This window comes from Heterodontus francisci, chromosome 1, assembly GCF_036365525.1.
Source record: "Heterodontus francisci isolate sHetFra1 chromosome 1, sHetFra1.hap1, whole genome shotgun sequence".
In the NCBI taxonomy this organism is placed as follows: Eukaryota; Metazoa; Chordata; class Chondrichthyes; order Heterodontiformes; family Heterodontidae; genus Heterodontus; species Heterodontus francisci.
This window is the reverse complement of record NC_090371.1, coordinates 158,942,512-158,968,615: the sequence shown is the minus strand read 5'-3', so window position 1 is coordinate 158,968,615 and position 26,104 is coordinate 158,942,512. Positions and strand designations below refer to the sequence as shown.

Here is a 26,104-nt window from a genome sequence, read left to right as displayed (position 1 = left end):
GTTAAGGTGCCACATCAAAGGTTATTGTGGAAAATAAAAGCTTATGGTGTAAGAGGGTAATATATTGGCGTGGATAGAAGATTGGCTATAACAGGAAACAGAGATTAGGTATAAATGGGTCATTTTCTGGTTAGTAAGATGTAACGAGTGGTGTGCCACAGGGATCTGTGCTCGGGCTTCAATGTTTTACAATTTATATAAATGACTTGGATGAAGGGACCGAAGTTATGGTTGCTAAGTTTGCTGATGAAGCAACAATAGGTAAGAAAGTAGGTTGTGAAGAGGACGTAAGGAGGCTACAAAGGGATATAGCTAAGTTATACGAGTGGGCAAAGATCTGGCAAATGGAGTATAATGTGGGAAAATGTGAAATTGTCTATTTTGGCAGGAAGAATAAAAAAGCATATTATCTAAATGGTGAGAGGTTGCAGAGCTCTGAGATGTAGAGGGATCTGGGTGTCCTAGTGCATGAATCACAAAAGGTTAGTATGCAGATACAGCATGTAATTAGGAAAGCTAATAGAATGTTATGATTTATTGCGAGGATAATTCAATGCATAAGCAGGGAGGTTATGCTAGAGTTATACAGGACATTGATGAGACCACATCTGGAGTACTATGTACAGTATTGGTTTCCTTATTTAAGGAAGAATGTAAATGCGTTGGAAACGGTTCAGAGAAAGTTTACTAGATTAATACCTGGTATGGGTAGGTTGTCTTGAGAGGAAAAGTTGGACAAGCTAGGCTTGTATCTGCTGTAGTTTAGAAGAGTAAGAGGCGACTTGATTGAAACATATAAGATCCTGAGGGGTCTTGACAGGGTGGATGTGGAAAGGATGTTCTTGTGGGAGAATCTAGAACTAGGGGGTCGCCCATTTAAAACCGAGATGAGGAGAAATATTTTTTCTCAGGGTCGTGAGTCTTTGGAACTCTCCTTCTCAAAAGGCAGTGGAACTAGAGTCTTTGAATATTTTTGAGGCAGAGGTAAATAGATTCTTGATAAGCAAGGCGGTGAAAGGTTATGGGGGATAGGTGAGAATGTGGAGTTGAGGTTACAATCAGATCAGCCGTGATTTTGTTGAATGGCGGAGCAGGTTCGAGGGGCCAAGTGGCTGCCTGCTCCTAATTTGTATGTTCGTATGTAAATTATGCCCTGTAAACCCAAGTCCAATCATTAATATATATCAAAAAGAGCATTGGTCCCAATACTACTTCTGGGGAGCACCTTTCCTCCAGTCTGACAAACAACCTTTTAATAAAGCTCTCTGTTTTCTGTTCCTTAGCCAATTTCATATCCACATAGCCAATACCCCCTTTAATCCAATGGGCTTCAATTTTGCTAGCATGTCTATTATGTGGTACTTTATCAAACACATACAGTCTGAAGTCACAGCCTATGGACCTGCATGGGACTTTTCCTCATCGATGAAATCATTGAAGCAGCCAAAGAGAGGAGACCCAACTGGGGAGGCGGTCTCCATTATGGTACTTATTCTTATATATTCTGATTCTGTGATCTGATTTACTAGGAAGTGCCTGCTCTCAGTGTTGCAAGAAATTTTGGTCTTGCCCAACACACCAAGTTCTCTTATTGCATTACTGATGGAACAATTGCTCTGCATCCAGAAGGATGATGACCGAAGGGTTCGGCTGGTAAGAGTGCAGTTCTGCTTTGAAACTTTTAATTGTGTAGAAATGAATGCCTCATTTAACACTGAGCTTTACCATGAATTTGAGCAGTTTGTCTCTTTATTAGTAAAAAAAAAACACTTCTACGCATTTTGGACCTGGACAACCCATTTTGCTTTACCTTGGACCTTTCGTGAGTTCAAAACATCTAAAGACTAGAATCAAATGTCTGCGATGTCAATTAGATTGTCTAGAAGAAAGCGTGTGCAGCACTGAAGGTGCTACTAGGCCTGTCTGCTCTCTTCCACTATGGCATAGTAGTAACCTACTGGAGGATCACCGTACTGGCAGAAGTGCAGCCGCAAGGACCCATGCTCGTCTGCCCTATCCTGCAGTTTGATGAGGGCAGGATTGGGTAAGCTGTTCCCTGAGGCTGGATTGTGGCATTGACTAGACAAATTTCATATGCTATTCTATGACTTCTATCTCCAGGCCTGTTATTTCATACAAAAATTCCCTATATCCTGGAAAGTCCAATACAAAGCAACCTTGTGGCTTTCTGCAAGTCTGAACCGCCCTATAGACAACTTCACTCTCAACTCAAGATTGTCAACCTCCATACAGATGGCCCCTGAGTATACAAGTTTGAAAGTCCATTTTTAGACTATAATCTGTGTTCACTGCCTTCATCTATAGCAGAATGAGAGGGTCAGCTCAAATTTGTGCATAACTCTCTGCAAAAACGTAATGCTGCCCAAGCAAGGCACGTGAGTACTGGCAGAACCTTGGGAACGAGGGTACTCTGTTGTATCATTTCTGATATTGCTCAAAAGTCTATTCCTCTGGTCAAAGGTGCTGGAGGCCATTGAAGAAATCTCAAGCCTAGCTAAGGATCCAAGCCCATGCATACACAGCCCACTACTGTGAGAGCAAGGAATTTCTTATTCTTATAAGTTCACACAAATCTTGTTTCTGACAGCAGGAAGATACACTTCTCAGTTCTAGCACCTATGACAACAAAGTTGTGGTCTACCTACATGTAGGACATCTCCCAGTTCGAGTGATTCAATGTATAAGCTACTAATGGGACTGGGAAAGCACCCAATAGTTATAGAGCCTTTTCCTATAAGGACAAAAGTGCACGCAACAAATGAAGAGCATACTGAATCCAAATGTTGTAGTTTTTAGCCAATTCATTACAATTATGAAGCTACAAAGTTTTTAACTTATGGAATGGAAGATTAATATAACAACTAAGATCATGAACAAATATATTTGAGAATTGGGATTCCAAGGTCAATTTGATGGTTTCATGACGTAAAATAGGAAAGATTATAATAAAATGGGTAGTTTCAAATGGCTACAGCTTTTATTGTTATCCCAGATTTCTGTTCATTGTTATTCCTCTTACCTGTTGTGTTAATTTGGATAAACAGTGAGTTCCTGGTCGAAGTGGTGAATTCTAGAAACTGAAGTAAATTACCCCACAGGGAACGATGGAAATTCAGAGGTAGTGATCTCGGGCGGCTTTTGTGTATTTGCAAATAGTCATTTAGAGCATAACATAAGAAACAGGAGCAGGAGTAAACCATACAACTTGTCAAGAATGCCACTGATAGAGGAGTGCCATGCCAGCTACAGAGATGTGTGTGGTACAATTCCTCATCAGGAAAGTATATACAGGCATTCAGAATTAAACCTGACTGTTGTGCAACTGTTTGCAGTTGAATTTTGATTGTTGTTTGATTCAATACTGTAGGTTGCAGAGATAATATCAGATGTCCGAAAGCCAATTGCTCACGTTGATGTATCAGAGAATGCTGATGAACAAAGGAAGAGACAAGTCAAGGTATAAATATTTAGGATAGGAATTATGGCCATGTGTGGTTTGTAATGTGAAATATTATTTAAAACGAGTAGTGACGAGTATAAATAACCTTGAAGTATATTTATACACTAGACACCACTGAACAGATTAAGTAATGACATGCAAGATTTGAAAATTGGACAAAAACTTATTTATTGGTAATTTTTGGAGTATTCTTTTGTTTTAATAGCTTTTGAGATAACAACTTTTATAGTGGCTTTAATTGTAAAGAAACATCCCAAGGTGCTTCACAAATATGCATAAGGAAAACCAATACTGAGCCAGGAAGAGAGTTTAGGAGAACAGTCCTCACGTTGTGGTTAGGTCCAATGTAAAAAAAAAAAAAATTCTTCCTCCTCCTCTAACAGAATTTGCTTAAGTAATTGCATAAGAGCAGGAAAGTACACATTGGGTACCATAGCTTAATGATTATGGTACCGACATATTCATGAGTTCAAATCCTACGAAGATAACTTGTGAAATTGAATTCAGTAAATCTGGTATTTGAGAGTTGGCAATAGAAAATGATAATGAAAATACCAGAATGTCCTTTAGGAATGGGAGGGGAAGCTGCACTCCCACCCAGTCCAACCTGCAATCACAAGATATAATTGACTCTGAATCACCTTATCAGGTGGTCGAGAAGGTCACTCATTTCAAAAACAGAACAATAATTTGCCTACCATAGTGCTATTCCAGAATCACCATTACCATAGTGACTGCAGAGGTTCAAGCAGAAGGTTTTATTAGCAAGCAATAACTTTTCTTTGGTATATAAAATAAAAACAGATAATACTGGAAATACTCAGGTCTGGCAGCATCTGGGGAGAGAGGGACAGAGTTAATGCTTCAGGTCTGTTTATCTCTTCACAGATGCCAGACCTGCTGAGTATTTTCAGTAATGTCTGTTTTTATTATAATATAGTAGATGGATATGGATTTTTCAAAAGGTGTTTCATGACATGACTCGCAACTGATTTGTTACAAAATTTCAGGTGCATAGTATAAGAGCAATTCCAGCAGCATTGATAGACAGCTGGTTGATGAACAGGAAACAGGTATTGCTCAGATTGGAGAAGGGTTGGAAGTGGTGTATCTCGGGTTGGTGCTGGATCCACTTTTGTTCTTTGTGTTTATGTAAATGATTTGGACTTTGGCATAAGGAGCTCAGCTGAAATTTTCTGACAAGGCAAAAATAGGTGGTTTGGCAAAGTGGGTTGCAAAAGACTTCAGGAGGATATAAATAGGTTAATAAATGGGCAGACCGGTGGCAGGTACAATTTAATAAAGAGAAGTGTGAAGTAATGCGTTTTGAGAGGAAACATGAGGAATGGGGTATGCACTTAATAGAAAGATGCTGAAGGGAAAGGAAAACGTAGGGGAGGGAAGCCGTGAAGAAAATGGATGACAGATATAATGGATTGAATCCTGTTGAGCTATGTAGAATGTGTAATGACAGCACAGGACAGACAGGTGGAGATCCATGGCAGTTTACCTTCTGGGAAGAAGGTGGCACCAATGAATGAGCGAACAAAGGGGAAAGGATGAACAAAGAGATGAAGTCATAAGGAAGGCCTTTTGGGTTTTATGAATAGCAGCATAAAGTATAAAAATAAAGAAATCATGAAGTTAGTCCACAGTTAGAGTACTGCATTCAGTTTTGAGAGGCCCATTATGGAAAGGACATTGAAAACCATAGAGAGCATACAATGTGGATTTAGCAGGGTGATGCCAGGGATAGAAAAACTATGAGGAGAGACTTAAGATGCTGGACTATTTCAACCAAGCAGAGAAGAGAAAAAGTTGAAGAGGACAGAAGTTGTAAAATTATGAACTGTTTTTATAAGATGAGTAGGGAAAGGCTTTGATTGGAGCATCAGTGAAATAGGGTATTCAATTTAAAATGGTCATTAAAAAATGACCATTTTCCTTCCTGCCTTTTTGATTTTGTAGCTTGCCAATATCAAAGTTCAACTAATAGAAGCAAAGCAAGCACTGGAGGAGAGTATAGCTTGCCAGGACTTCATTCATGCTTCAGAGCTGAAACAGAAAATTGAAGAATTAGAAAATTGCAAAACTGAGATGATAAAGGCAGCTGAACAATCAGAATTCAAAGAAGTTTACATTGAAAAGGTAATTCTTTTTAAAGATAGAGAAAATTTTACTGACTAACAATGGTCATCGCGAAGCTACTTATACCTGCTCAATGTACTTTTTGACATTTTTGTACATTAATTACTGTCTAATTGTAATAAAGTATCCTTTGTCTTTTACCATGCTTCCCCCCACCCCAAACTCATACATACAACTGTGTTTTTGGTTGGGAATAAGTTTCTGAATTATATTTAAATTCAGCTATAATCCTTAAAATATATACAATTTGTTAACTGATAAAATATCACTCAAGGTTGTGATCATGCCATTGCTCAGAATGGAACAGTTTTGCACTTTGGGTGCCTTGTGTTGAGCATTCTCAGGTCAGGTGTACCACTAGTCATATACAGAGTAAAACTGATGACTGTATCTCATTGTTGAAGTGTTCTCTTTTCCCCATCCTCTGCCACCCTGCCACCACACCACGCATCATTGTACTAACATGAATTTTCCAGTTTCTGCACCTATTACTTGTAATCGCCATTATAAAAGGAACTATGAATTAATGCTGTAATGTGAGCAATTTTTGTTTTGTGGTATCTCATCCAAGCATTTTCCACTCTTGCAGTCAGCACAGCAGAGTGAAGAGACTTCCATTCTATTACTGAGCTAGTTTCAAAGCCAGATTTCATAGGTGAAAATCTTGTGATCCACTACATTGTCAAGTTCTGTAAAAGCTGCTTTATGGTCATTGAAAAATATTATGTATATTTTTCTAATAGGACCAGAAAATAATTTCTCAGTGAATGGCTTATAAAAATGTAGCAAAACTAAGTTATATTGCATACATTTGATAAATACAGTGTAAGTAAAGGTAAGTAAGATTATTATTTAGAGTATCGTGACAGTTTCACATCAAACTTGAAAGGTTGCTTTGTTATTCATATGTGGCTTATCCTTTGACCTTTCATTGAATAATATATTTTCATTTGCATTTTCCCTTTTTCAATAAAAAAAAAAGGATGATCCTGAAACTATGTTAAAATGCCTGATCATGTGCTATGAGCTTCTCAAACAGATGGCTGTTACAAAAGGAATGGGCCCAATTCTGAATGGAATAACAGAGGCTTTGGTATGGCTTTCATATTTACTACGTGGTTTCTTTACTGTAACCTAGTTTATTAACCGATGTCTATGTAAATCAGAGTTGAGATTTTAGTTGCATTATAGGAAGGGTATTTTGTTGTCTGAGTTCCTAACTATTTTGTCTTTGTGGGCCACATTGTATACTGCATAGAGACTGGGAGATGGAGGGGCATATACAAAGTTTACATTCATGTTCCCATTAATCTATATATCTTTTGAGTTATCGATACCAACAGATCTTGGTATTCCGATTTGGAATTTATTGAACAGTACTAAAAACAGCTCTTTCCAAACCTGAAAGTTCAAACAAGGAAACCAGGCAATAGAACTACACAGCCTAGACTTCAAAGACTGCATTGCCAGCCAGATGTCTGTCTGTCTTTGAGATTTCAGCTAGAAGCACCATTGCTTTACCATCCTTTGCCCTATCGGAGCTGCCATATGGCTATAATTCAGTTTATTTTTGCTTATGATGTTCATCAGTAACATTCACCGTTTTGCGGTAAGAGTGGTATATGTGTGCTACAATCTTTAGGACTGATCTTTGCTATCTTGGCTCCACTACCATTTTTTTTATAGTTCTGACTCTTGTTCCTTTTTAAAGGAGTTCTCCAAAGTTTCTGCAAAAATTAATGAGTGAACTTACTTCTGGCAAATGAGAGTTCTGCACAGTTTCAGATTGGCATCAGATTTCATTGGCTGCACAGATGAGGTGGTATTGAAGGAACATATCTTTTGGGCCTCCTTATCTCGAGAGACAATGGATACGCGCCTGGAGGTGGTCAGTGGTTTGTGAAGCAGCGCCTGGAGTGGCTATAAAGGCCAATTCTGGAGTGACAGGCTCTTCCACAGGTGCTGCAGAGAAATTTGTTTGTTGGGGCTGTTGCACAGTTGGCTCTCCCCTTGCGCCTCTGTCTTTTTTCCTGCCAACTACTAAGTCTCTTCGACTCGCCACAATTTAGCCCTGTCTTTATGGCTGCCCGCCAGCTCTGGCGAATGCTGGCAACTGACTCCCACGACTTGTGATCAATGTCACACGATTTCATGTCACGTTTGCAGACGTCTTTATAACGGAGACATGGACGGCCGGTGGGTCTGATACCAGTGGCGAGCTCGCTGTACAATGTGTCTTTGGGGATCCTGCCATCTTCCATGCGGCTCACATGGCCAAGCCATCTCAAGCGCCGCTGACTCAGTAGTGTGTATAAGCTGGGGGTGTTGGCCGCTTCAAGGACTTCTGTGTTGGAGATATAGTCCTGCCACCTGATGCCAAGTATTCTCCGAAGGCAGCGAAGATGGAATGAATTGAGACGTCGCTCTTGGCTGGCATACGTTGTCCAGGCCTCGCTGCCGTAGAGCAAGGTACTGAGGACACAGGCCTGATACACTCGGACTTTTGTGTTCCGTGTCAGTGCGCCATTTTCCCACACTCTCTTGGCCAGTCTGGACATAGCAGTGGAAGCCTTACCCATGCGCTTGTTGATTTCTGCATCTAGAGACAGGTTACTGGTGATAGTTGAGCCTAGGTAGGTGAACTCTTGAACCACTTCCAGAGCGTGGTCGCCAATATTGATGGATGGAGCATTTCTGACATCCTGCCCCATGATGTTCGTTTTCTTGAGGCTGATGGTTAGGCCAAATTCATTGCAGGCAGACGCAAACCTGTCGATGAGACTCTGCAGGCATTCTTCAGTGTGAGATGTTAAAGCAGCATCGTCAGCAAAGAGGAGTTCTCTGATGAGGACTTTCCGTACTTTGGACTTCGCTCTTAGACGGGCAAGGTTGAACAACCTGCCCCCTGGTCTTGTGTGGAGGAAAATTCCTTCTTCAGAGGATTTGAACGCATGTGAAAGCAGCAGGGAGAAGAAAATCCCAACAAGTGTGGGTGCGAGAACACAGCCCTGTTTCACACCACTCAGGATAGGAAAGGGCTCTGATGAGGAGCCACCATGTTGAATTGTGCCTTTCATATTGTCATGGAATGAGGTGATGATACTTAGTAGCTTTGGTGGACATCCGATCTTTTCTAGTAGTCTGAAGAGACCACGTCTGCTGACGAGGTCAAAGGCTTTGGTGAGATCAATGAAAGCAATGTAGAGGGGCATCTGTTGTTCACGGCATTTCTCCTGTATCTGACGAAGGGAGAACAGCATGTCAATAGTCGATCTCTCTGCACGAAAGCCACACTGTGCCTCAGGGTAGACGCGCTCGGCCAGCTTCTGGAGCCTGTTCAGAGCGACTCGAGCAAAGACTTTCCCCACTATGCTGAGCAGGGAGATTCCACGGTAGTTGTTGCAGTCACCGCGGTCACCTTTGTTTTTATAGAGGGTGATGATGTTGGCATCGCGCATGTCCTGGGGTACTGCTCCCTCGTCCCAGCACAGGCATAGCAGTTCATGCAGTGCTGAGAATATAGCAGGCTTGGCACTCTTGATTATTTCAGGGGTAATGCTGTCCTTCCCAGGGGCTTTTCCGCTGGCTAGGGAATCAATGGCATCACTGAGTTCCGATTTGGTTGGCTGTATGTCCAGCTCATCCATGACTGGTAGAGGCTGGGCTGCATTGAGGGCAGTCTCAGTGACAGCATTCTCCCTGGAGTACAGTTCTAGGTAGTGCTCAACCCAGCGGTCCATCTGTTTGCGTTGGTCAGTGATTATGTCCCCCGATTTAGATTTGAGGGGGGTGATCTTCTTGATGGTTGGCCCAAGAGCTCTCTTCATGCCATCATACATTCCTCTGATGTTTCCGGTGTCTGAGGCCAGCTGAATATGACTGCATAGGTGTTGCCAGTAGTCGTTTGCGCAACGCCTAGCTGTTCTTTGTGCAGTACTTCTGGCTGCTTTAAGTGCTGCGGATGTTAAATCGCTGGGGGCTTTCTTGTAGTTCAAAAGTGCAATGCGCTTAGCGGCTATGACAGGTTCCAGCTCTTCATTATGAGATTGAAACCAGTCTGCATTTCTCTTCGCACTTTTGCCGTAGGTGGTCAAAGCTGACTCATAGATGGCGTCTCTGATGTGGGCCCACTTGATCTCAGCATCCCCTGTGGGAGTGTTTTGAAGGGCTGTTACAAGTGAATTTAGAAATTTTTGTAACAGCTGTGAGTGAGAAATTCTGCTCGTGTTGATGCGCGGGTGGCCCTTCTGCTTGGAATGATGCAACTTCTTTGGTCTGAGTCTAACCTTGCTGCACACCAGGGAGTGGTCGGTGTCGCAGTCCGCACTGTGGAAGCTGCGTGTGATTTGAACACTGTTTAAGGCGGCTCGCCTTGTGACAATGAGGTCTAACTGGTGCCAACGACGTGATCTTGGGTGCCTCCATGAAACCTGGTGACAGGGTTTAGTGTGAAAGAACGAGTTGGTGATGCAGAGGTTATGATAGGTACACAACTCAAGCAGTCTCTGCCCGTTCTCATTCATCCTTCCAACGCCATAGCGCCCAAGGCAGGAGGGCCATGAGTCATGGTCGGAAGGAACATATAAGTGCACAGGAATGAAAGAGACCATTTTGGTCCATCTTGATGGTCCCGAGTTCAAAAGCAGAATACACAATTCATTACTTTTAACGCTCAATGCATTTTCACACTAAATGCCTGTCCAGCTCTTTCTTTAAAATGACTGATGTTATCGGCTTGGGACGCCTCCCTGGGCAGTCCCAGTGCACCAATTAACCACCGTCTGTGATAGTTATATTTGATCTATCCATTTGTTTTCCCTCTTAGTTGTAATCGAAACTGAGAGGAATGATTTTCTTGGAATAGTGTGATAATACACTAACAAGGTACTTATTAATAAGCTAAAGAAATTTTAATTTACTTGGGTTATAGTAAATTATTCATCCGGTCAGGAAATTTTAAAGTTTTTCCCATTACCTTTAAATCCCTGAAGGCATAGGAAGTTGTTGACAGATTCTGGACTTCAGCACTGACTACTTTCTTCTTGAGTGAGAAGATCTGGATGGTCACTTTCCTACAGATCATACTGGCAACAATAAAGCCAAACAAAATCTCATTTATTTTGTGATCATTGAAGCCATCTGCTGCATGTAAGCTACAGGTTTCTATGCAAGAAATAACTTAGCTTCTGTGTCTGCTGATCCAGATATTGAAAAGGTAGATTCCCATGTTCTTTGCCAGGTGGGCTTGCCTCTCTCACCTTTTGAATCAGAAGGTCCCACTCCAGGACTTGAACACACAATCTAGGACTTGAACACATTAATCTTCTAGATGGACTTTTCATTGCAGTATTGAGAGAGTGCTGCATGTTGGTCAGATGTTAAACTGATGCCTGTGGATGTAAAAGATCTGATACTTTTTGAGTCATCCCAAGCACAATGATTGTCACAAAACAGTAGATAAATGCAAGTTCTTTTTAATCTTTTGAAGAAGAGCTGGGAGTTTTCTCATTTTCCTGGTTAACATTTTTCCCTCAACCAGTACCATGAGGTAAAACAAATCAATTGATCATTAATCTCTGTCATTGCTTGTAGGACCTTGCTGTGTGAGAATTGTTTACTGTATTTGCCTACAAAACAACAATGACTATATTTCAAAACTAATGATCTGTGAAGGACTTTGGGCTATCCTGAGGATATGAAAGATGTTGTATAAATACAAGTTCTTCTGTTCAGGTGTGCTGTGGTCTGTCAATAGTTGATGACTCCTGCCAATTCTGGTTTTTGATCACCGGCACGATTTCTTTCATGAAATACCGTGTTAAGCATGACTTGCTGCAATGACTGGTCCAGCTGGATGGTTCTTGAGTTGATGCTTCTGAAAGACCATTCAACATAACTATTAGTCAGGCATTCACATGTTAATTAAATATTTGAGGTCTTGTCCTAACTGCATCAGCGCTACTTTTGCCCCTCTAATTGCATGTGATAGTGGGTGGGCACAGAGCATCTTTTGTGCAATCTTGCTTCCTGGCATCCTCCATCATTGTGTAACTATAAAAGTTTCTATAGGTATGTGAAGAGAAAAAGATTGGTGAAGACAAATGTAGGTCCCTTACAGTCAGAAACAGGGGAATTTATTATGGGGAATAAAGAAATGGCTGACCAACTAAATGCATACTTTGGTTTTGCCTTCACAAAGGAGGACACAAATATCATACCAGAAATGTTGGGGAACACAGGGCTTAGTGAGACAGAGGAACTGAAAAATCAGTATTAGTAGAGAAATGGTGTTGGGGAAATTGATAGGATTGAAGGCCGATAAATCCCCAGGGCCTGATGGTCAGCATCCCAGAGTACTTGAGGAAGTGGCCCTAGAAATAGTGGGTGCATTGGTGGTCATCTTCCAAGATTGTATAGACTCTGGAACAGTTCCTACAGATTGGAGGGCAGCTAATGTAACCCCACTATTTCAAAAGGGAAGTAGAGAGAAAGCAGGGAATTATAGACCAGTCAGCCTGGCGTCGGAAGTGAGGAAAATTCTAGAGTCCATTATCAAAGATTTTATAGCAGAGCACTTAGAGAACAGTGGTAGAATCGGGCAGAGTCAGCATGGATTTGCGAAAGGGAAATCATGCTTGACAAATCTACTAGAATTCTTCGAGGATGTAACTAGTAGAGTTGATGAGGGGGAGCCAGTGGATGTGGTTTATTTGGACTTTCAGAAGGCTTTCGACAAAGTCCCACATAAGAGATTAGCATGTAAAGTTGAAGTGCATGGGGTTGGGAGTAGTGTATTGCGATGGACAGAAAGTTGGTTGGCGGACAGGAAACAGAGTAGGGATAAATGGGTCTTTTTCCGAATGGCAGGCAGTGACTGGTGGGGTACCGCAGGGATCGGGGCTAGGACCACAGCTATTCACAATATATATTAATGATTTAGATGAAGGAACTAAATGTAATATCTCCAAATTTGCAGATGACGCAAAACTGGGTGTGAGGGTGAGTTGTGAGGAGGATGCAGAGAGGCTCTGGGTGATTTGGACAAGTTGAGTGAGTGGGCTAATGCATGGCAGATGCAGGAAAATGTGGGTAAATGTGAGGTTATCCACTTTGGTAGCAAAAACAGGGAGGCAGATTGTTATTTGAACGGCCATAAACTGAGAGGGGGGGAGTATGCAGTGAGACCTGGGTGTTCTCGTACACAAGTCGCTGAAGGTAAGCATGCAGGTGCAACAGGCAGTAAAAAGGGCAAATGGTATGTTGGCCTTCATAGCGAGAGGGTTCAAGTACAGGAGCAGGGATGTCTTGCTGCAATTATACAGGGCCTTGGTGAGGCCACACCTGGAATATTGGGTGCAGTTTTGAGTCTGCTTATCTGAGGAAGGATGTTCTTGCTGTAGAGGGAGTGCAGTGACGGTTTACCAGACTGATTCCTGGGATGGTGTGACTGACGTATTAGGAGAGATTGAGTCGGTTAGGATTATATTCGCTGGAGTTCAGAAGAGTGAGGGGGGATCTCATAGAAACCTATAAAATTCTAACAGGACTTGACAAGGTAGATGCAGGAAGTATGTTCCCGATGGTGGGGGAGTCCAGAACCAGGGGTCATAGTCTAAAGATACGGGGTAAACCTTTTCAGGACTGAGATGAGGAGAAATGTCTTCACCCAGAGAATGGTGAGCATGTGGACTTCGCTACCACAGAAAGCAGTTGAGGCCAAAACATTGTATGTTTTCAAGAAGGAGTTAGATATAGCTCTTTAGTCTAAAGGGATCAAAGGATATGGGGCGAAAGTGGGAACAGATTACTGAGTGGGATGATCAGCCATGATCATAATGAATGGCAGAGCAGGCTCAAAGGGCCAAATGGCCTATTCCTGCTGCTATTTTCTATGTTTCCATAGGCCCTCATCTTTCAAAAATGTCAACTCTGGATTCTAATTGGTGCCAGGGCAAGAAGCTTACCCCATTCTTGCACTTCACTGGCTACATACCGAGAATCTAAAAGAACTCAGTAGAGAGGGGGTGTCAGATACTGGTTGACAGGAAGAGGCATATTAAAAGTTCTGATTTGTATTGGGGGTGTGGGGGATGCAAGTTTTATTAGTATTCGATGTTGCGACGCTACTTGGAGTGCCAGGAGTGTATTTCTTTTAAGTTCTTGTAGATACTTTGCATCCTGTAACTGTTATTCAGTAAAATTGTATTTCACATATATTTTTTTCTTTCGAATGTTTGTGTTTTCCTCAATTTTAGATACTGCCAAGCATTGCAAATGTTAATCCTGCAGTAAGAAACATGGCAGTCTTGTGTTTGGGTTCTTCTGCATTGCACAACAAAGATTTTGCGATTCAGCACCTGCCACTGTTATTACAGGTAATTAGTGGGCTGGTCTATAATTAAGTAAATCTTTCACTTCAATTTCCTGCTTGTGATTTCCTGAATTTTACCAATGTAGTTTGGATAAACAGGACAGTAATGTCTCATTGAATACTGTATTATTACATACTCTTCCATTTTGATATTGAAAAAGACTTGTATTAAAAAGAAATATCCACTGGTTCTGTGCTGTATAACTCTATGACTATGACTTTAAATGCTGTGGGTTTCCAGGGTTTCCTTTTTATAAAGATTTGTTCTTGGGATGTGAGCAATATAGCAAGGTGAACACTTATTGCCCATCCCCAACTGCCCTTGAGAAGGTAGTGGTGAACCACCTTCTTGAACCGTTGCAGTCCATGTAGTGTAGGTACACTTATAGTGCTGTTAGGGAGGGAGTTCCAGGATTTTGACCCAGCGACAGTCAAGGTACAGCAATTATAGTTCCCAAATTTAGGGGGAGACAGTGGCGTAGTGGTAATGTCACTGAACTAGTAATCCAGAGGCCCAGGGAACAGAGGTTCAGATCCCGCCACAGCAGCAGGCATGGTCTGCTTCAGAAGGCATTTGACAAGGTGCCACATAAAAGGTTATTGCGCAAAGTAGGAGCTCATGGTGTAGGGTGTAACATATTAGCATGGGTAGAAGATTGGCTGGCTGGCAGAAAACAGAGTATGCATAAATGGGTCCTTTTCTGATTTGCAGGATGTGACGAGTAGAGTCCTACAGGGGTCTGTGCTGGGGCTTCAACTTTTTACAATTTATATCAATGACTTAGATGAGGGGTGCGAGGGCATGGTTGCTTAATTTGCAGATGAGTCAAAGATAGGTAGAAAAGTATGTTGTGAAGAGGACGTAAGGAGCTCGCAGACTGGTATAGATAGGTTGAGTGAGTGGGCAAAAATCTGGCAGATGGAGTATAACATGGGAAAATGTGAAGTTGTTCACCTTGGCAGGAAGAATAAAAAAGCACAGTATTAAACGGAGAATGACTGCAGAACTCTGAGGTGCAGAGGGATCTAGTTGTCCTAGTGCATGAGTCACAAAAAGTTAGTATACAGGTACAGCAAGTCATAAAGAAGACTAATGGAATGCTATCCTTTATTACGAGAGGAATTGAAAATAGAAGTAAGGATGTTATGCTTCAGTTATACAGGGCATTGGTGAGACCACATCACGAATACTGTGTGCAGTTTTGGTCTCTATTTGAGGAAGAATGTGAATGCATTGGAGGCGGCTCAGAGGAGGTTTACTAGATTGATACCTGGAATGATCGGGGTGTCTTATGAGGAAAGGTTGGACAGATTATGCTTGCTTTCATGGGAGTTTAGAAGAATGAGGGGAGACTCGATTGAAGTATATACGATCCTGAACCGTCTTGACAAGATGGATGTGGAAAGGATATTTCCTCTTGTGGGGGAGTCCAGAACTAGGGGACACTGTTTTAAAATTAGGGGTCGCCCTTTTAGGACAGAGATGAGGAGAACGGTTTTCTCTGAGGGTTGTGCGATTTCGGAACTTTCTGTCTCAGAAGGTGGTGGAGGCAGGGCCATTGAATAATTTTAAGGCGGGGGTAGATTCCTGTTAGGCAAGGGAATCAGAGGTTATCAGGGTAGATGGGGGGTGGGAGTGTGAAATTGGAGACACAAACAGATCAGCCATGATCTTATTGAATGGCGGAGCAGGCTAGAGGGGCCGAATGGCCGACTTCTCCTAATTCATATGTTCAGTATCTGAGGAGTTGCGAATGGTACTGAACACTCTGCAATCATCAGCGAACATCCCCACTTCACACCTTATGATGGAGGGAGGGTCATTGATGAAGCAGCTGAAGATGGTTGGGCCTAGGACACTGTCCTGAGGAACTCCTGCAACGATGTCCTGCGGTTCATATGATTGACCTCCAACAACTGCAACCAGATTCCATTGTACGAGGTATGACTTCAAACAGTGGGAAGTTTTCTCCCCGATTCCCATTGACTTCAATTTTACCAGGGCACTTTGGGTGCCACACTCTGGCAAATGCTGCCTTAACGTCAAGGGCAGTCACTCTCGTCTCACTTCTGGAATTCAGCTCTTTTGTCCATGCTTGGACCAAGGCTGTAATGAGATCTGGAGCTGAGTGTCACTGGTGGAACTGTATTTGCTGAATTGTGGTGGAGACAGGTCTGGGAGGAAAGTAGAGGCCAGCAGTGAGGTTTAGGATAATACGCTTTGGAATGAGATTTAGGGTGTGTGGGTAGCAGGGTTATCTTTTGGGGAGTGGCATTTTGGATTACAAAAAGAATGTTAAACTCTGCATGAGGGTACTGGTGATTGTAAAGCAGGGCATGACTTCCTTAGAATTTGAGGCTTGTGTACGACATACCTGTATGTTGGAGTACTGTAAATAGAATTGCAGAACTGTTCAGGTAATATTGTTATGGGTATATGATGCGCTCCCCTCAAGTCAAACAAGTTTGACAATGCTATTATCAAACGTTTTTTTTTAATCTATCTGAACCGCTGGGAGGAGGGGTGGGGTTTGCTAGTAGGTTATTGGAGATGTATCTTAGATATCTTTGGTTTATTGTGATTGGAAGGAGGTTTTTTCTTAACATTGTGTAGATTTTTTGTGATGGGGTTTGGAAGCATATATTCTATCACATGATGGCAGACTGGGATGGAATATGGAGTTTGTCTCATTGGTGGATTCATTGTGTCTGTCAGCAGTGAGCGGAGGAGAAAACATGGGTCTGACACCATTTGTGGGCGGGGTGGGGAAGAGAAGGGACCTTGGTCTGACCGTGCCAGTTTGTAAATTTGCTGTGAATTCTAATGTATCTTGGGATTGGCTCTTGGATATGTCCTTTTGGCTCTTTTTATCTGTCTTTCCAGTCACACGCGCACACTCTCCCTGTTGCTAAGTCCCTCTTACTCATTGAAATTAGGGGCCATGTTTTGCAAAATATGATATTTCCTAATTTTGCTCTTCATTAATTAGGAAAGACAGAAGCACGCTTAACTGGGTAGAGTTTCCATTTGATTGCATTGTCTTTTGCAGCGTAATTTGCCTGATATCTGTTTAATCGGGGTAAAAGATTACTGAATTTTAAGCACGAATTACATCCAGTGCAAATAGAGTTTTTTGTGCTAGTTTTAAAAACATTGTACTAGAATCATACCCTACCCCTAAAACTGGTCATGCCTCCTAGATGAATTAATCACCATTAAGAATTTCTGCTAATTGTGCTCATTTGCATGTCTGATGAGGCTCTTCAAATTAAGCTGGTTCTTTTGGGTGCAAGGACTCTACTACACATGTTTTAAAAGTTTTTGAATTTAATTTTTGTTTAATTTCACTAAGGAACTGACTACGGTACCTCAATATAACTAGCAAATGGTTCTGTATATTTTACAAGCCATTTGCAGTAATTTAAAATTGGGTTACTCATGGGTGATGAAACAATGCTGTGATTAAAATGCTGGTTTTTCGAGAGAAACCCATTTTCAGCTGTATTAATTGAACTGCACCAATTGCCAAAATAAAAGCAAAATACTGCAGATGCTGGAAATCTGAAATAAAAACAAGAAATGCTGGAAATACTCAGCAGGTCTGGCAGCATCTGTGGAGAGAGAGTTCTGAAGGGTCACTGACCTGAAACGTTAACTCTGCTTCTCTCTCCACAGATGCTGCCAGACCTGCTGACTATTTCCAGCATTTCTTGTTTTTATTGTCCCAATTGGTTAGGCAAGAATTTTCACTTTGGACACAATCAGGAAGAAGACTGAAACTCTGATCATGACCTGGGCAATGGTCATAATAAATGCACAAATTTTAATTGCAAGATACTGTCTGCATGAACAAATACTAATATACCTTTCCCTTTGTGTCATAGATTGCTCAACTGGATGAGGCCAAAGTGAAAATCAGTGCATTGCGCGCAGTATTTGACATTTTGCAGGTATTTGGGATTGAGGCTTTCAAACCCAGTCCTCATAAATCTCAAGAAATACAAAATGAGGAATTTGAGAGTGAAATTGTGAAATCAAAAGATGAATCAAAAGAGTCTGAAGTGGAAACTGACACAGTCAACAGTATCCTTGCACTCCTCTTAGGATACTTAGACAATGAGGTATGAATTACTGGTGTCTTTTCGAAGTGCTTATGGGGCTTCAGTTTATTTGGGGTGGGAGTGTCTGATCATGGCAGGTGGGGTAACGTCTTTTAACCTGCATACTATACTCATGCAAAATTTTACTTCTGTGGGCACTTCTTGTCTGCGACAGTTCTTGCTGTTACATTTTTGTCACACCTTTTGTGTCTAAAAGCTTGGTTAAAACAGTGAGTTTTAAAGAAAAAGGGTGGTGTAGAGAGAGAAATGTTTAGACAGGGAATTACAGAACATGCTGTCTAGATGACCACCAATGGTAGAATGAACGTTGGAGGGGCTGGTCCGGCGGGTGCTCAAAGTACCAGAGTCAGAGAAATGAAGTAGTCGGGAGCAGGTTTGAGGGCTGGAGGATGTTCGAGATGGGGGATTTAAAACAAGAGGATAAGAATTACTAAATTGGAGAAATTAAGGGACTGGGAGCTAATGTAGGTCAGCAAGAACAGTGTGAAAAGTGAATGGGACTTGGTGCGAGATAGAATATGTGCAGCACAGTTGTGCTGACATTTATGGAGGATGGGAGGTCTGCCAAGAGAGAATTAGAATAGTCAAGTCTAGAGATGACAGGCTTGTATGAAGGTTTCAGAAACAGAGGGGCTGAGGTTGGGGTGGAGGCAGGAAATGTTATGGAAGTGGAAGTAGATGGATATGATGGGGAGATTAAGGAGATGGAAGCTCAACACTCTTGACTTTTCTCTTTCTTTGCTTGTAAGTTGTAGGTGGTATGGTTTGGTGGTGAAAGGTGATACCACTGGCTACATTTTGGATGTGGGTTACAGGGAAAATGTAGTTCCCAGCTTTGCCGTTTTCATTCAGATCCTCGAACACTTATGCACTCTTGTCTTCCCACACTCCCTCTTCTCCCGCCCTCCCAATCCATCTTTGCATCCCTTCCCCCATCCTTTTCCTCCTTTCCCCTCCTCCCATTCCTTCCTCTCTCGTCTCTGGCTTCTCCCCTTCCTTTCTTTCCTTCACTTTTCTTCTCTATACCATATCTACCACTCTCTGGCACACCTTGCCCCATTGCTTATAATTTTGTATACGCTAATAAAACTTGTTTGTATTTTCAGATAATGGAGCTTAGGACTGTAGCTGCTGAAGGTCTTGCTAAACTGCTATTTTCTGGAAGACTTTCTAGCCCCAAAATTCTTACCCGGCTTATTTTGTTATGGTACAATCCAGTGACTGAAGAGGACACTTTCCTTCGACATTGCCTAGGGATTTTCTTTCCTCTGTATGCATTTATGAACAGGTTTGTACTTTACCTGCTGTTTGAAATTTTTTTAATGTACTTTTAAACTTTTAGGAGTTCAATAAAACTGAAAGCTGAGGTTTTGCTGAAGATGAGGTAAAATTTAAAACATTGTACACAAAAAGCAGGACAAATCCAACCTGACCATTTACCACCCCATCAGTCTACTCCCGATCATCAAAGTGATGGAAGGTGTCGTTGACAGTGCTATCAAGAGACACATACTCAGCAATAATCTTCTCACTGACACGCAGTTTGGGTTCCACCAGTGTAGTGTCCGAGGCCCAACCATCTTCAGCTACTTTATCAATGACCTTCCCTCCATCATCAGGTCAGAAGTGGGGATGTTCGCTAATGATTGCACAGTGTTCAGCACCATTTATGACTCCTCAGATACTGAAGCAGTTCATATGCAACAAGACCTGGACAACATCCAGGCTTGGGATGATTAGTAGCAAATTACATTCGCGCCACACAAGTGCCAGGCAATGACCATCTCCAAGAAGAGAGAATCCAACCATCTTTCCTTGACATTCAATGGCATTATCATTGCTGAATCCCCCACTATGAACATCCTAGGGGGTTACCATTGACTGGACCAATCCATATAAGTAATGTGACTACAAGAGCAGGTCAGAGGCTGGGAATTCTGTGGTGAGTAATTCACCTCCTGACTCCCCAAAGCCTGTCTACCATCTAGATGGCACAAGTCAAGAGTGTGATGGAATACTCTCCACTTGCCTGGATGAGTGCTGCTCCAGCAACAATCAAGAAGCTCAGTGCCATCCTGGACAAAGAAACCCACTTGATTGACACTCAATTCACCACGTTCAACATTCACTGCCTCCACTACTGATGCACAGTGGCAACAGTGTGTACCATCTACAAGATGTACTGCAGCAACTCACCAAGGCTCCTTCGACAGCACCTTCCAAACCCATGACGTTTACCACTTAGAAGGACAAGGGCAGCAGATGCGTGAGAACACCATCACCTGCAAGTTCCCCTCCAAGCCACACACCATCCTGACTTGGAACTATATCGCTGTTACTTCACTGTCGCTGGTCAAAATCCTGCAACCCCCTTCCTAACAACACTGTGGATGTGGGTACACCACATGGACGGCAGCGGTTCAAGAAAGCAACTCACCACCACCTTCTTGGGTAATTAGAAATGGGCAATAAATGCTGGCCTAGCCAGCGATGCCCACATCCCATGAAAGAATTAAGAAAAAATTGGAGAGTTGACTTTGGAGTTTGTCCTGTAAAGAACAATATCAAATTGTTGAGTTGGATTACAGCAAGGGTGTGGAAGGTTATCGGCGGTAGGTGGAAATGTGGAGTAATCAGTTCAGCCATGAACTTATTGAATGGCGGAGCAGGCTCAAAGGGCCAAGTGGCCTACTCTGCTCCTAATATGTATGTATGTTCGAATTGAATTTTTCGCATTAGATGTATGAAGTAGGCATTTTGTTTTGGGTTAGATGTGTTAAAAAATGCAGATTTTTTAAAAATAGAAATTTGAAGGTCATTCTGTAACTACATTCCCATTCTGAAAGTTTGCCAGGACTTTTTGTACATTTTGGATATAACTGAAAATGTTGTAAACACTTGACCTAAGAAGGTTTGCAGTTTAAATGTTACATATTTGCATAAGTCTCCCTGTTTAAGTTAATATTGCTAGTTTTGCCAGAGCTGATGAGATAAAAAGCCCCCAACTCAATGAATTATGAACTTGACATGATGCTGAACTCTTCTGTCATCTTTGCCTCTACGCCCACTCCTTTGGTCAGGAATCTTCCTTCCCTATACAATGGATCCTTTTTCTCAACTTCAGAATTCTCATTCTACTTCACATCCTCCCTCTGGCCTCTTACCCTCTCTAGATCTTCTCATTTGGAGCTGCCGACTTGGCATCAGATATCTCACTTTACTCCCCTCACTTACTGTAACCTCCCTACCCACCCAACTTGCAGCACTCTGTGCTCTCAGTTTCAACCCTAAAATTGTCATTAAACCTGCTGACAAGGATGATGTGTTATTTGGCGAACAAGCCACTCCCTTGTGGAGGCTGAGCACTTATTTTCCAACATCACCTCCTACCTGCCCCAAACCACAGCTCCACCACTCAAGATCAAGTCACCATTTCCCAGCCATTGATGTCGCTATCTCTGAAGATGTCCCCCTACACAGCCCGCTTCTACATCCTTCCCAAGGTCCACAAACAGGACTGCCCTACTAGGCCCATCGTTTCAACCTGTTCTTTCCCCACAGAAATTGTTTCTTCCTATCTCAACTTTATTTTCTTCCTCGCCCAATTTCTTTCAATACTCTCCGCCACTTCAATAGATTCCAGTTTCCTAGCCTTAACCGTCTCCCCTCCACCATGGAGTCGCAATCGCTCTACACCTCCATTTCCCTCCAGGAGGGTCTGGGGAACCTCCTCCTCTTCCTTGAATGGAGGCCCAACCAGTCAAGCATCCACCACCACCTCCGCGTGGCTGAAGTTGATTTTACATTGAACAACTTCTCATTTGACTCCTCTCTCGTTCACCAAATTAAAGGTGCCACTAGGGGAACTTGTATGGGTCCTAGCTGTGCCTGTCTTTTTTGGGGTATGTAGAGCATTCTTTGTTCCAGTCTTACTCTTTCTTGTCTCCTCACTCACCTGTTTTCTGCTACATTGCTGACCATCAGTGACACTTCCTGCTCTCGCCTTGAACATTGCTCAACTTTGTTTAAAATTTCCACTCCTTCCTTGCCTTCACATGATTTATCTCCAACTGTTCCCTTCCCTTCCTCAACTTTTCTATCTACATTTCTGGCAATAGGCTATCAACCAATGTCTACTTGTAAGCCTGCCGACTCCCACAGTTACCTTGATTACACTTAATCAAGCCTGCTTCCTGTAAGGACTTTCTTCCATTCTCCCAGTTTCTCTGTCTCTGTTGCATCTGTTCTGATAATGTCACCTTCTACAACAGTGCTTGCGATATGTCTTCCTTTTCCCTCAACTGAGGATTCTCCTCCTCCATGTTGACAGGGCCCTTGATCATGTCCATTCTATTTCCCATACTTCTATTCTCTCCTCTGCCCCTTCCAGACCAACGACAGGATTCCCATTGTCCTCACCTTCCCCCCCATGTCTCCACACTTAATAGATCATCTTCTGTCATTTCTGCTATATCCAGCACGATGCCATCGCCAATCACATCTTTTTCTCCCTTCCCCTTTCAATATTCAGAAGGGACCATTCCCTCCATAACACCCTGGTCCACTCTTCTATCACCCCAATACCTGCTCCCCTTCCCACCATCCAGGGCTCCGAACACTCCTTCCAGGTAAAACGGCGATTTATTGATGGTACTTTTAATATATCGTATTCGCCACTCACTATGTGGGAAGACCAAACGCGGACTGGGTGATCATTTTGCTGAACACCTCTGTTCATTATGGGTGGCGCAGTGGTTAGCACCGCAGCCTCACAGCTCCAGTGACCCGGGTTCAATTCTGGGTGCTGCCTGTGTGGAGTTTGCAAGTTCTCCCTGTGTCTGCGTGGGTTTTCGCTGGGTGCTCCGGTTTCCTCCCACAGCCAAAGACTTACAGGTTGATAGGTAAATTGGCCATTATAAATTGCCCCTAGTATAGGTAGGTGGTAGGGGAATATAGGGACAGGTGGGGATGTGGTCGGAATATGGGATTAGTGTAGGATTAGTATAAATGGGTGGTTGATGGTCGGCACAGACTCGGTGGGCCGAAGGTCCTGTTTCAGTGCTGTATCTCTAAATAAATAAATAAATTCCGCAGGGATGACCCAGAGGTTCTGGTTGCTTGCCATTTTAATTCTAAGTTCACTCCCACTCTGACCACTCTTCTGTGCCTCTTATACTATTCCAATGTAACTCAAGGAACAGCACCTCATCTTTCCATTAGGCACTTTACAACCTCTGGATTCGACATTGAATTCAATAATTTCAGATGATATCCACTGCTCCCTTTTTTTTTTCCAGACAGCAGGTGCTGGTAATGATTCTGCTGTTCATTTAATCACTCCACCCTATCACAGAACTTGCCTTTTGTTCTTTCCTCTCTTCCTCCTGCCTTTTCTCTGCCTTTATACTTGGCTAAAACCTGTTAGATCTGTGACATTTTCCAGTTCACTGGTCTGAAATGTTAACTGTTTCAGTCTCCACAGATGCTAACTGGCCTGCTGAGTATTTGCGGCATTTTCTGTTTATATTTCAGATTTCCAGGTTCTGCTGTTGCCTTTGTGGTACTCTTTCCAACAGAAACCCTGTTGAAAGTAATAAAGGTTCGAAAGCAAGTGTTGCTTGAACAAAATAAAATAGAAATTATGTTTTAATACTGTGCAAAACCTGTCTCTCTCAGGAAAAATCAAGAATGTTTTCAGGAAGCTTTCCTGCCTACTTTGAAGACCCTGTTCTATGCACCAGCTTCTTCTCCTTTAGCTGAAGTTAATGCACTCAATGTAGCAGAGCTTTTTGTGGACTTGACTCAAGCCAGTGCTGTTAATTCTCAAAACAACAAGATGCAGGACTATCAGGTATACAGCACTAACAATTTTATTTTATGTAGATCAGGCAGTTTTTTCAAACAAAATAATTCTTGGTTTAGACAAAGGAAACAAAATGTATTTCCATCCCTCCATTCCCCAACTATTTGCAGTTGCAGTCGGTCTGGGTATTTTTTTTGTTTGCATATTTTTTCTTGAGTGGTAATGCATGCTCTTTTATGTTTAAACTCCAACCGCTGTAGTCTTTTTTCGACCATTATTTGCTCAAACATAGCTTGAATTTATTTCAAACCTTTTGCAATTTTTGACAAACGGGGTTTCATTTTGTTTCGAGTTATAAAATTCCTTTTCATGTGAAACCTTAACAAATCCAAGGCACTGGGGCTTTGGGAATTTTAAAACAAAGTTATGGCTACTGTTTTTGTTAACTTTTTCATTTGGCTTCAGAACCTGTAGGTAAGTGAAATACACAAATATCATGTAGAGTATTGGTGCCGGCTTCGAGAGATAACTGCCCTAATTTGTTACTTGCAAACACACTTATTGAAACAGAACTGTTCAATTAATTCATCAGCCTGAGAAAGAGACAAAGATGTTGCCTGGAATGGCTCTCCCATCAGGAGTATTTGAGAGAATTTCCCAACAGTTTACAACAGTGCTGTGAAAGTCAACTATTGATAAGATCTTGAGCTAGCTGTTCATCTGTTCACATGCATCAACCAATCATGGCAATAAGACAGACTTCATAGGGCTTAGTGACCATGTTTAGATTAAGGCTACATATAGTGACATCACAAGTCCCAGCCAGAATGGAAATGATTGGGTAATTCCCCTGTCAGTCACACCTTGAGACTTGTAAGTGATTTGGATTGATTTTGTATGTGCATAATATGTTTCCTCTACTCACTACATTTCCTCCTTTTATCGGGAGACTGCAGTAGCTTTGGTCATGAGTTTTGTTTGCGGTAGTTTGTAGTGTCTGTTTAAATAGACTCTTTGATGAGTAAATAGACTCTTGTTTGCTGTAAGTCCTGCCCTGTTCCAAATCTTTGGCCAGCACAGTGGTGTCAAAATATACTGTATTATAGTAATCTAGCCCTCAGTTAAAGTACTCTGGAGGGTAGGAAAAGGTGGAACAAAAAGACAAAAGTTCCAAATTGCTTTATTATTTTGTTCTCCAAACAGTTTAAAGTATCAGAACCAAGTATTCACAGAATCCCAGAATTGTTACAGTGCAGAAGGAGGCCATTCGGCCCATCGTGTCCACACCGGCTCTCCGAAAGAGCAATTCACTGTTGTGCTATTCCCCATCTTCTCCCTGAAACCCTGCACATCCTTTTCATATAATAGTCTAACTCCCTTTGGAATGCTTCAATTGAACCTGCCTCTGCCACACACTCAGGCAGTGCATTCCAGACCTTAACCACTCGTTGGGTGAAAAAGCTTTTCCTCATGTCACTTTTGTTTCTCTTACCAAATACTTTAAATCTGTGCCCTCTCGTTCTCGATCCTTTCATGAGTGGGAGCAGTTTCTCTCTATCTACTCTGTCCAGACCCCTCATGATTTTGAATACCTCTATCAAATCACCTCTCAGCCCCAAGGAAAACAGTCCTAACTTCTCCAATCTATCTTCATAACTGTAAGTCCTCATCCTTGGAGCCATTCTCGTGAATCTTTTCTGCACTCTCTCCAATTCCCTCACATCTTTCGTAAAGTGCGGCGCCCAGAACTGGATGCAATACTCCAGCTGAGGCCGAACTAGTGTCTTATACAAGTTCAACATAACTTCTTTGCTCTTGTACTCTATGTCCCTATTAATAAAGCCCCGGATACTGTATGCTTTATTAACTGTGCTCTCAATCTGTTCTTCCACCTTCAATGACTTATGCATATATGCACCCAGGTCCCTCTGCTCCTGCAACCCCTTTAGAATTGTACCCTTTGTTTTATATAGCCTCTCCATGTTTTTCCAACCAAAATGAATCACTTCACAGGAGGTGGGTCTCAGGAGGATGAGTAGGATATAGGAATGTGGAGATAACATATGAACACACATACGAGCATATGAATTAGGCGCAGGAGTAGGCCACTCGGCCCCTCGAGCCTGCTCCGCCATTCAACAAGATCATGGCTGATCTGATTGTAACCTCAACTCCACAT

The 26,104-nt window shown here is 42.2% G+C and overlaps 2 protein-coding genes across 8 annotated transcripts in view; one reads left to right on the top strand and one right to left on the bottom strand.

Moving 5' to 3' along the window:
* Positions 1–26,104, top strand: part of ncapg (non-SMC condensin I complex, subunit G) — a 78,689-nt gene that overhangs the window by 36,536 nt on the left and 16,049 nt on the right. The window contains exons 9-16 of the mRNA XM_068037806.1: positions 1,530–1,653; positions 3,389–3,478; positions 5,450–5,629; positions 6,612–6,722; positions 13,885–14,004; positions 17,886–18,122; positions 19,229–19,410; positions 23,799–23,973. Coding sequence (XP_067893907.1) covers positions 1,530–1,653; positions 3,389–3,478; positions 5,450–5,629; positions 6,612–6,722; positions 13,885–14,004; positions 17,886–18,122; positions 19,229–19,410; positions 23,799–23,973 — 1,219 coding nt within the window. The remainder of the gene's footprint in view (positions 1–1,529; positions 1,654–3,388; positions 3,479–5,449; positions 5,630–6,611; positions 6,723–13,884; positions 14,005–17,885; positions 18,123–19,228; positions 19,411–23,798; positions 23,974–26,104) is intronic.
* The window catches only part of lcorl (ligand dependent nuclear receptor corepressor-like), a 168,607-nt gene continuing 153,632 nt past the window's right edge, over positions 11,130–26,104 (bottom strand). For 6 of the 7 annotated variants that reach the window (XM_068037610.1, XM_068037620.1, XM_068037625.1 and 3 more), the window contains one exon: positions 11,130–11,504. In XM_068037610.1, the coding sequence (XP_067893711.1) occupies positions 11,359–11,504 (146 nt within the window). In that variant the 3' untranslated portion in view covers positions 11,130–11,358. The remainder of the gene's footprint in view (positions 11,505–26,104) is intronic. The other variant, XM_068037706.1, reaches the window with a different exon arrangement.